The sequence below is a fragment of the Schistocerca nitens genome, chromosome 1 (assembly GCF_023898315.1).
Source record: "Schistocerca nitens isolate TAMUIC-IGC-003100 chromosome 1, iqSchNite1.1, whole genome shotgun sequence".
Lineage (NCBI taxonomy): Eukaryota > Metazoa > Arthropoda > Insecta > Orthoptera > Acrididae > Schistocerca > Schistocerca nitens.
The window spans coordinates 1032479401-1032491573 of record NC_064614.1 but is presented as its reverse complement, the minus strand read 5'-3'; the positions used below and the strand labels follow the sequence as shown (position 1 = coordinate 1032491573).

Below are 12173 nucleotides of genomic sequence, written 5' to 3'. Positions count from 1 at the left end.
ACCTAAACAACTCATTTGGATTCAGGCATACTACACCTTTATATTTTGAAGAAAGTGTTTTGATTCTGGAGGTTCCCAGGTTATGTAACATAAAAATTCCTACAGAGACGCCTCCAGTGGTGATAATCGAACATTTGAATTTATGCACCAGAATCCTGCTGTTTTTCTTCTTAATTTTTCTGCGTTGACTGGTGCTATCCATTTTTCCGATTACGATGTCATGGTCATGGGGGAATGCTTCATTTTTTACGTTGTACTGTTTACTTGCCCTCTTCCGCGCTTCTCGTAGGGTAATATTTTCATGCCCGGCTTGAAGACGCCGTCTTTTATTATAATACAGTGTCGCAGTTCTCCATTCTTCAGTCAGATCATTTTGTTGTTCTTCGGTTTCTCTGCTTCTTACGCCGCTCATTGTCGTTCGTTGCGAACTTTAACGTACTGCGCACTCCTCGTCTTGTTCGTTTTATCGATATTCTATTTTTTTCTACCGTTTTGCTTCAGAGCTGGCAAGATCTCTCCCTCTCTTACGTTTGGCTGTTGTCTAAAATGTAAATCAAATCTACTTTTTACTAATGAGTATAGTAACAAGGGGAGGCCACGGTGTTGGGATCATGGATTTACTTCACATTCAGTAATAAATTAAGACACAATGTGCCAAATTATTTGTCGGATATGCTCTCGACATCACACGTTCCATGATGTTTATCATACAAATGTGGAAAACATAAATTGAAACCATTGAAATACACATAGTTTTTTCGTTATGTCACCATTAAAATAGCATAAATAAAATAATGAGACGAATGTTGAAAAAAATATAGATTAAAAAGTGGGTACCAGCGGGATTCGAACTGCCGCTGCGTCCCTTATCCCATCGTCATGCGCTTACGCTTAACACATAGCCACAATGACTTTGTTCGCCTATGTTCTTGGCATAGATAAAACGTGTGCATAACAGACGAGTAAAACTTCTGTTCCGATTTTTCGGAACTGTCAGAGGGGTGCTCCTTACTACTTCATCATTATGTTGTTTTAATGGCCAACTAAAGGTGTACAAAGTTTGAAGTGAATTCGTGATCCCAAAGTCGTGGCCTCCCCTTGTAGGTAGGCCTACACTTTACACACTTTTCACACTTTATTTCCTATTTATATTCTGTCAATGTATCACTTCAACTACTCACACTTCGGTGTTTGTTTTTATTCACTCACTACACTACTTTTTCGGATCCTTCCTTCGTCACTGAAAACGAACTGACGTTAGAACTCACAACCGCCTTCAGAAATGGGTAGCTCCATCAGTGCCGAATTCCAGAACATATCAAAAAGGCTTCGAATACTTGACAATGTTCCAAGACATTCCACAACATTTGAAAGTGTTCTGGAATGTTCGAGAATGATCTAGGGTCACCCTGCATGTTCCCGAATATTCTGGAATCTTTTATAATGTTCCACACTATTCTTGAACATTCCAGGACATCCCGGATCGCTGTGGAATATTCGTAAATGTTGTGGAATGGTTGGGAATAGTCTACAGTGTTCTGGAATGTCCTCGAGTACTCTCGAATGTTGTGGAATGTTGTATAAATTTCTAGAGGGCGGAATTTCGCAGGCCCTTCATATTTAAAAGCACGCCCTTCAGGTAAAAATGGGAATCTTCTTCATTGATGGTGGATAAAGGGCTGCCACAAAATGTAAAGCCCTTGTTCGTACTGGGACTGGTTTCTGAGTTTTAGTGGCACGCACGTTGGACACTTACTTTTATAATATATGTTGATTAGGAGATAAACAGTTCAATAATCTTCATTTGACACCAGTGCCATACATTAGGCTTCTTGGTTGAGGATACATCTTAGGTTTATATCCTGGAAGTTTTGTGGCCAGTACCGAAACTCAGCCGAACACGTTCTTTTGGAGAGTGACTGTGGTCGCAAGAAAGAAGACTGGTGGACGCACGTGACGACACAACCCATCACTTCTCTGAAACTAAAATCTTTTCGTGGCATTTTTATCTTCTTATTACACAGATGTTTAGTTTTAAATATTTCTGTTTTGTAATTAACTTTAAGCTTAAATGTATTAAAGCTGCAAGGTTGTTAAACTTCCTTAAGGTAGGTAGGACGTCAAACGGGCGACTTGCAGCAGGAGAGGCACCACAGGACATTTTAATTTCCACTGTCTATACTTTTACAAAAAATTTCATAAAACTTTGTCAGCATGACCAGGAAGGATTCAGAATTCACACTCATAGCAGTGGAAGATCGAAAACATAAAGAAATAATTTTTTTACATGTGAAATTTCATTATTTTTTTCGCTCATTAATGGCAGTATTTGTTGCTATAGGTACACTTTTCTTCATAAGTAAAAGACGTTCTTCGATGAGTTGTACACAGCATAAAAACCATACTTAAAGGTGTATGAAACTCTAGAATTTTCCAAATCTATTAAAATCTGTGCTAAAAATTGAGGTAATTAACTACAAAATTTGTGTTTTTTCTAAACATGAAGTTTAAAAATACAACAGCTCATTCGTTTTTTTCATAAATTAAATAAATTCTAGAGTTTCATATACATGTAAGTATGGTACGTATGCTGTGCAAAATTCATCGAAGAATCTCACTAACTTATGAAGAAAAGTGTACCTATAGCAACAAATGGAGCTACTAGTAAGTGAAAAAATGATGAAAGTTCGCACTTAAAAAAGATTTATTTTGTTATGTTTCCGAACTTCCACTGAAATGAGTGTGAATCCTGAATCCTTCCTGGTGACGCTGACAAAGTTTTATGAATTTATTTGTAAAAATATAGACACGGGAAATTATAATGTCCTGTGATGCCTCTCCTGCTCAAGTCGGCCCGTTTGACTTCCTATCCCCCCTTAAAATGAGAAGAAATGAAATGCGCTTGATGCTTGTGTATGTACATTTCAATACTGTGAAAACATGTCCTGTCCTAGTAACTAGTCAGCTGGTCATTTGTAAAGGCCAGCAAATAAAAAAAAATAATAAAAATCTTCATGTATTAGGTTAATTGACGAGTGTGGTGACGTGAAATCCATCTGAAGCAGCAGTTAAAATGCGACATAAAATTTGCAAAAGCATGAACACAATGGGCCTCAAACGACTGTACAACCGCAGATAAACGGTGAGGCCATCCACGTCTTCTCTCCAAAGCTTTAGGACGGCTGTTGGTGTACAGATATGGAGCCTACACCGATGGCGCCGCTGGCAGATCGCGGAGCCGTCGGTGAATCCCCAGGCAGCGGAGTGTCGGGCCGCACAGTGCTGGTGCTATCGCTGGTGGGCGTCGGCGCGGGCCTGCTGTTGGCAGGCTTGGCGCTGGCGGCCATCATAATCGGCGTGCGCAGGAGGCGGCTGCGCAGGGCGGGCGGTGGCCGTGCAGGGGCCGACGGTGCTTCCCCGCGCGACAAGGCGCCGCCCTCTTCGCTGCCGTCCTCCGACGACAATCCGGATGTCGTCCCGCAGAAGGAAGGTGAGTTGCAGCCCGCAGTGGTGGCGACTTCACTCTGTTGCTCCGCTTTGCCCTTGTTCATCCATGGCATGATCGGAATGCATCGCAACATTACCTCTATACATGCAGTTACTTCTGCATCTTTATTTTAATCATCATTCTTCTGACTGGTGTGATGCAGGCCGTCACGAGTACCTCTACTGTGCCAACCTTTTCATCTCGGACTAACAATTCCAAACATCGTCCTCAATTATTTGCTTACTGTGTTCCAATCTCTGTCTTTCTATACAGGCTTTATTCCCTCTGCTATTACAGAAGTTATCCCCTCACGTATTAACAGATGTTTCATCGTCCTTTCCATTCCTTACTAACCGTATAAGTCTACCTAATTTTCAACATTCTTTTGTAGCACTACGTTTCGAATGCTTTGAGTCTCTTCTGTTTCAGTTTTCCCAATTCCATGTTTCACTGCCATGGAACGACTGTGCTCCACACATACATTCTCAGAAATTTCTTCCTGAAATTGAGGGCTATGTTTGATACTACAGCACTTCTCTTCGTCAGGAATTTTGCAAACCAGCTAACAGTTTGTGGTGAAGGGTACCCCTGCAGCCACAATGATTCCCACCCTCTCCACCCCCACCCTCAGGTCCCTTTGCCTTTTCCGATCTTTAATAGTACCTGGGATGAACGACTGTCGGTAACATAGTGCATGGGATGAACGACTGTCGGTAGCACTAATTCCATAATTTTCGACGTCGCAAGCATTCCACTGAATCTTTCTGAAAGCAATACATTCCCCAATTCCTTTTCAAACTTACACTGTGATAATTTTAATATTTTATCCATCTTCGCCAACTGTAGTTGTGTATAATGAAATAATATGCAACCAATTGTATCGAAGAAATTTTATTTCTTTACCAGTTTCTGGCAGTTAGCGCTTTTCTCAAAAGGATGTAGAGGAAAATTCACCACCAATAGGTACAAGTCAGATAACGGTATTAAAATTAGAGACGGGAAGTTTTAAAAATGTCAAAAACTTAAAAGTGAAGAATGGTATATACTTTAAAAATGCCTATCGCATTATTTGCGAGTGTCAATAATTAAGTGCATAAAGCCGAATGAAACGATCCTAAAAATATGCAAGAGCAATAAGTACTATAATACTAAATTCATTCATACAATAACAGATCTTAGATACCTACATGTAGTTCACAGTGTCTGCATAAAACTAGTACATTGAGACCAATTCAAGATACTCATGCTATTGGGTGATTGTCTCGTGTTCTGGCGTGATGTCTGCACTTGTTTCACTTCTGTGTACGAGTTTTATATGGATACTGTGAACTACGTGTAAACATCTAAGATCTCTTATTTCTCATATGTATAATTTGGGACCACAGCATTTTACTGTAGGTATTTAATTATTGACGCAAATAAAGCAATAGGCATAAGTGTATATGTACCAATTCTTATCTTCAGATTTTAGAAATTTTTTTAAGCTTTTCTTCCCGAATTTTAATTTTCTTATCTGACTTCTACTTATGTGTGGTGTATTTTTCTGTACAGCCTTTCGAAGAAAGACACGTAAGTGCCCGAAACTGATAAAGAATTCATTATTTCATTGTACTCTGGCAATTTCAACAGTTAATTTCTCTGTGACGCAGAATATCCTTTTGTAGTTACTTAACATTCATAATGATTCGCCGGCGGGAGTGGCCGAGCGCTTCTAGGCGCTACAGTCTGGAACACCGAGACCGCTACGGTCTCAGGTTCGAATCCTGCCTCGGGCATGGATGTTGTGATGTCCTTAGGTTAGTTAGGTTTAAGTAGTTCTAAGTTCTAGGGGACTGATAAGCACAGCAGTTAAGTTCCATAGTGCTCAGAACCATTTGAACCATAATAATTCCAACGACGCTGAGGAAAGTATTAGCTAAATTTTGTGTCTGGATTGTAATATTATACAGCCGTGAAAAAGAAAGACGAAATATGTTTACTTAAAGCTTTGATATTTGGCTTTGGAGGAGAATTCTCCTGATCAGGTGATCGGACAGACCGAAGAATGAGTAAGTGTGTAGCAAATAGGAAAAGAAACAATATTATGGGAAATGGTGGCAAAGAAGAAAAAAACTTGGCTAGGACATAGCGAAGGATAGTCTGCAACAAAGAATTACAGTGGGCAAAGTGGAAGGAGCGCTAGCAAGAGGTAGAAACAGATTTGGAATGATAAATGACATTAGAAGAGGAAGAACATACAGACAGGTGAAGGAGGAACCTCAGAACAGGACACAACAGAGAGACTCCAATTGAAAACTGTCATAGGACAGATACACTAAGAAGTGTCTGCTGCTGGAATATTTTAATCGTCTCCGTAAGAGCCTACCTAATTTTTAACATCCTCTTTCCCACTTTGCTTCTGTACAATGCTATCCCCCAAACGTGAATTCTCAGAAATTTCTCCTTAAGCTGAGGACAGTATTTGGTACTAGTAAACTTGGTTTGTCCACGAATGCCTTCTCTGCCTTTGGTAGTCTGCTGTTTATGTCAGAATGATACGTAATATTTTGTTTTCCTCGTAGCAGAATTCGTTCATTTCGTGGTTCCCAACTTTGAAAGTTATCCTTATTGTTATTTCTGCCACTCCTCGTTACTTCTCCTTTCTTCGATTCAGTCTCAATCCATAGACTACAGCGTGAACATTATCCTGCTAGTTACATTGTGTCAGCTCCTGTAACATAGTGTAGCATAAACCTGTCCCAAACATTTCTTGTAACCTAAGATTTGGAACACTGCCGACAGTGTGGGCCTTTCTGATGTTGCATGTTCCGTTTGTCGTCCGTGTGTTGCAGAGGCTGTGCTGCCGGTGGCGGACCTGAAGGCGCTGCAGCAGTACGGGCTGCTGCTGCAGGAGGCTCGCCGTCCCGCTACGCTGGTGGACAGCGCGGCACAGACCACCGTCATCTACGGCGCCTCCTCCACATTCCCCATGACGGTCAGGCTCGCTCTCACCTCATAGCCTTCACAGTATTCACTCCTACACACACACACACACAGTGTGTGCTTCCTTCCGAAAGGATACAGAAGAGGAGGCTATATCTTAGCACAACATTTCGTTTCTACATTCATCCGCCCCATTGAAAAATTGTTTGCATAGCCGATTTCTGAAAATGTAATGGCAGGTTTCCGGAACTGGTAAAATTTATAATGCCAATATTAAGTATGGATGGAATTAGGGTTATGCACATCAGACATGCCTTTCATTGTGATCAACGCCTGATGTTCAGTACAAAGACTTGGTGTCAAACACGTAATATGGGTAAAGCTAAATTGGAAGTATACCCTACCATTGAATGCTTAATATTAGACGCGTAGATCACATAACTAATGAGGAGGTATTGAATAGAATTGGGGAGAAGTTTGTGGCACAACTTGAATAGAAGAAGGGATCGATTGGTAGGACATGTTCTGAGGCATCAAGGGATCACAAATTTAGTATTGGAGGGCACCGTGGAGGGTAAAAATCGTAAAGGTAGACCAAGAGATGAATACATTAACCAGATTCAGAAGAATGTAGGTTGCGGTAGGTACTGGGAGATGAAGAAGCATGCACAGGATAGAGTAGTATGGAGAGCTGCATCAAACCAGTCTCTGGACTGAAGACCACAACAACAATAACCCTACCATTTTTATAAAATCTAGTCAAATTGATGTTCCGTCGGAAAAGATAATGTACGCAACAGTAGACAAAGAGTGCGTCAGAATAACGGGAACATCCTGAGCAAATTGCAGTGAAGAATTTTAGTTTGATGTCTCAGTTTTTTTATTTAGTTTCTTTTTTTTGTCTTCTGATTGTTTTCGTTTGGTCAGCCACGAATTTCTCTCCTGTGCCAATCTCTTCATCTCAGAGTAACACTTGCAACCTACATTTCCAATTATCTGCTTCGCGTATTCCAATATCTGACTTACTTTTCAGCATTTGCCCTGTAGTCTCCCTCTAGTACCATGGAAGACAGTTCCTGATATCTACGGGCCTGCCGCTTCTCCTTGTCAGTGATTTCCACATATTCCTTTCCTATCCGATTCCGTGCAGAACCTCCTCATTCCTTACAGTATAAGTCCATATAATTTTCAGAATTCGTCTCTAGCACCTCATTTTCGATTCTCTTTTGTTCCGGCTTTCCCACAACCCATGTTTCACTATCTTACAATTAAGTGCTCCAAACGTATGTTCTCAACTATTTTTTCCTGAAATTAAGGCCTTTATGTCTGATATTAGTAGAACTATCTTGCCCAGGAATGCCCTCTGTTCCAGTGGTAGTCTGCTTTTGATGTCCTCCTTGTTCCGTCCGTCATTGCTTATTTTGCTACCTAGGTAGTAGAACTCCTTAACTTCATCTACTTTGTGACCATCAATCCTGATGCTAAATTTCTCGCTCTTCTCATTTCTGCTACTTCTCGTTCCATCCAGCAGACCATTTAATTCTTCATCACTTTCACTCAGGGTAGCAATGTCATCATTGATACCATTTAACCTTGAATTTTAATTCCTCTCCTTAACCTTTCTTTTATTTGCATCATTGATTCTGCGATGTATAGATTGAACAATATAGGCGGGAGACTACACCCCTTTTTAATCTGAGCATTTTGTTGTTTGTCGTCCACTCTTATTATTCCGTGTGGTCCCTGTACATAATGTATATTACCCGTCTCTCCCTATAGCTTACCCGTACTTTCATTCGGGAGGACGACGGTTCAATCCCGCGTCCGGCCATCCTGATTTAGGTTTTCCGTGATTTCCCTAAATCGCTGCAGGCAAATGCCGGGATGGTTCCTTTCAAAGGGCACGGCCGACTTCCTTCCTCGTCCTTCCCTAATCCAATGAGACCGATGACCTCGCTGTCTGGTCTCCTTCCCCGAAACAACCAACCAACCAACCCCTACTTTAGTCACAATTTCGAACAACTGGCACCAATTTACATTGTCGAAAGTTTTCTATTTCAAGAAATCCTACGACCGGGTCTTGATTTTTCTGTAGTCTTGCTTTCATTATCAACCGCCACGTTGGAATTGTCTCTTTGGTGCCTTTACCTTTCCTAAAGCCAAAGTGATCTTCATCTGAAACATCCTCAATTTTCTTTTCCATTCATCTGTATATTATTCTTGTGAGCTACTTGGATGCATGAGCTGTTGAGCAAGTTGGAATAAAATAGAATTAAAGTGCCAGAATGGGACTTTCACTCTGCAGCAAAATGTGAGCTCATATGAAACTTCAGGGCAGATTAAAACTTTGTGACAGAGCGAAACTCCCCGACAAAGATCCTGAGTTCAAGACTCGGTCTGGAACATTTTTAATCTGCCAGGAAGAATTAAAGTGGATTATATTTTGGAAATAATAAAGAAATAGCGTCGTTTGTAGATCTTCCGTTAATTTAACGAATAAAGGAATTAGATGCAGCATCCTCAGGAACGTACGGCATTATATCACAGTAGCTTTATTTTAGTAATGTTCTTTTTGGACCACTGTGGAAACTGATAGATGATAGAAGTGCTTCAGTGTACGTCATTACCGAGCAATAATCGGTCTGTCAACAGACCACCTGTCTGCGTGGAGGAGTGAGCTGGAATCCCTGCAGATAGATAGTATAACTAGCTCATCAGCAGTTCCGTATTTTATACTACTGCCAAGGTTCATTAAATAATGGTAATAATCAAAAATCACGTAAAGGGCGGGCATATTTTAAAAGTTACATATTAATACCACCTGGTCCACATTGTTCCCTGTTTTCCATACTTTTAAAACTACTTGCAGAAATCCGCACAACTATTATAAAACTGATATCTTCCACCTCTACTTCTGCATCCTCTATTTTTCTCAATTTTGTGCAAAATTCTTTCCATCCAACTGCTCCAATTACATATAGTTCCCCAGTAGCTTTCTCTGCTATGTTTAAGTTTTTCATAGTTTATAGGCACAAATTTTTCTGCCACACACAGCTTCTTTTTCTACACACTAAGACCACAAAAGTCATGCGATACCGCCTAATATCATGACGGACCTCCTCGTGTCGGGACAAGTGCAGCAACACGGCGTGGCATGGTTTCCACAAAACGTTTCAAGTCCCTTGCAAAAACATTGATCCATATTACTTCTTTAGCATGGAGAGCTGCATCAAACCAGTCTCGGGACTGAAGACCACAACAACAACAGCACTCCCTTACTGCGAAAGTGTTCCCGGTGCTTGAATATTTACGATAACTGACCACTCGATTATGTCCCATGTCCGGCGAACTAGATGGCCAAATTATGTGCTCGAATTATCCAGAATGTTCTTCAAATCGAATGGGAACAATTGTGGTCCAGTAATATGAGGCACTGCCATGCATGAAAATTCCACCATTGTTTGGTGAACTTGTAGTCTATGAATGGCTGCAAATGGCCTTCGAGTAGCCGAACATAGCAATTTCTAGTTAACAATCGCTTCATTTGGAACTGAGTACCTCGAGTATTCCATATGAACCAAGCCCACGCCATTATGGAGGCCACCACCAGCTTGCACAATGTCTTTTTGGTAACTTTTATCCATGACATCGTTTCTGCCACACTCGAACCATACTATCAAATCTTACCAACTAAGATCGGAACTAAGCCACGATTTTCCAACCGTCTACGGTCCAATCCATACGGTCACGAGCCCAGGCAGCAGGCGATGACTTGCTGTTAACCTAGGGACTCCGTCAGCTGTCTGCTGTCGTAGCTCGTTAACGCCAAAGTTCGTCGCATTGTCCTAACGGATACGTTCTTCATACGTCTTACATTAATTTTAGGATTTATTTCACACATTGTTACTTGTCTGTTAGCACTGACAACACTATGTGATCACCAATGCTGTCAGTCGTTAAGTGAATGCCATCAGCCAGCGCGTTGTCCGTGGTGAGAGGTAATGCCTGAAATTTGGTATTCTCGGCAGCGTCTTCACAGCGTGGATCTCGAAATAATGAATCCCTTAACGATTTCCTACATGGAATGTCACTTGTGTCTAGCTCCGACTACAATTCCTCATTCAGAGTATGTTAATTCCTCTCATGCCGCCATAATGAAGTCGGAAACCTTTTCATACGAATCCACCGAGTACAAATGACAGCGCCGCCATCGCACAGCACTGGTGTAACTTGTGTACTCGATTCTACAGCCATCTGCGTATGTGCGTATCGATATCCCACGGCATTTGTCACCTCACTGTAGTCGTAAGATGCGCCTATGACTCTTAGTTTGCTACCCTAGTTATTTGTTTGCTACGGCCCCGTATTTTCTTTTACTCCTCCTCAGTTTATTGTGTTTTATTCTGCAGTAGTTTTCCGTAAACCTATGTTTTTCCATAACGGCATTATTCCCAGTGGCTCATAAGCACCTCCTGTACGCATTAATTTTCGAGAACATGTCCTATCTGGAGCACAGCGTATTTATTATTTGAAACCGATTATAAACAGTGACATCAGCAGAATACTGTTTTCCTATTCTTTATACAAGGTTACCGGTTTCGGCCTATTTTAGACCATCTTCAGACCTCACAATGACGTAGACAGTGACTGTGAACTAAGCAGCCGCTGTATCTCCACAAACGCTAATTAGTAGGCTTCACTGAGGTTTAGCGCTTGCTCCGTTCACAGCCAGCATCTGTCTACATCATGGGAGGGGGGGATCTGTAGAGGGTCTGAAATAGACCGAAACCGGTAACCTTATATAAAATTTAAAAATGGTTATTGTTTTGGTGACTGTTTATATTCAATTTTTTCTATGCATTTTTGATAGTTTTACAGTCTATATTTATGTTCTCAGTTGCTGGAGTGTCTAGGAAATATTGTTGTGCTCGACGTTGATGAAATTTTGTAATACTTCCTTGTTCCATTAGGTATGTCTCAGAGATGTCTTCAAGTATTTTTATTTTCTTGGGCTAAATGTTTTTCACTTAGCTATCATTTTAACTGTTGCAATGAGTAAACAGTGATCAGAACAGATGCCACTTCCTCGTCGTATGTGTTCCTCTGGAACCATATTACATATCCTGAAGTTTGCGACTACGATACCTAACATTTCATGTAATCTCAGGTTCTCTTTTTTCATAAAATATATGTTAGTGATCGTAAGCTGACTGATGGTTGCTAACTGTTGTTCAGTTTTGTCGCTGTGTCGATATACAAATGTACTCACAACTCCTGCTATACGTATGTTATCTCCTATATCATTTCAGTCTCTACAAATGAGAAACTGTTATGTATTACTGTATTTAGGACAGTTTGCAGTTTCTCACAGAACAGTTCTGCTTGTACGTAAATTGAATGAGGATTACTGCTGTCAGCTGTAGTGGGACGTTGAGAGAAACCAGCTGCGACTAGCGAAAATGTGTTCACGAGCGGGATTCGAAGTCGAAATCTCCTGTTTACTAGCCAGGTGTAGTCATCTTTCTTATTTTTTTTTTTTTTTTCAAATTGAAGAGAATATATTTTCGAATTATTCAGCATTTCAGAAATAGATATTTTCCAGCAAGATACAAACATGAGCCAGTCCATAAACCCAGAAGTAGTTACAGTTATTTCACGGAAAGTTTCATAATACCAGAAACTTTCATTGCGTTTACTTTCTGACAGATTGGAAGTCAAATTAAGATTTCTGCCCACAGAGAGAACACTCCAGTCACTGACCTTT

The 12173-nt window shown here is 40.8% G+C and overlaps 2 protein-coding genes across 2 annotated transcripts in view; both read left to right on the top strand.

Moving 5' to 3' along the window:
* Window positions 1-3177, top strand: part of LOC126223584 (hemicentin-1-like) — a 217010-nt gene extending 213833 nt beyond the window's left edge. Inside the window, exon 9 of the mRNA XM_049942198.1 lies at window positions 3136-3177. Within this exon, the coding sequence (XP_049798155.1) occupies window positions 3136-3177 (42 nt within the window). The remainder of the gene's footprint in view (window positions 1-3135) is intronic.
* Window positions 3178-3213: 36 nt separating this feature from the next.
* Window positions 3214-12173, top strand: part of LOC126223418 (uncharacterized) — an 84104-nt gene continuing 75144 nt past the window's right edge. The window contains exons 1-3 of the mRNA XM_049942197.1: window positions 3214-3244; window positions 3329-3490; window positions 6319-6461. Coding sequence (XP_049798154.1) covers window positions 3214-3244; window positions 3329-3490; window positions 6319-6461 — 336 coding nt within the window. The remainder of the gene's footprint in view (window positions 3245-3328; window positions 3491-6318; window positions 6462-12173) is intronic.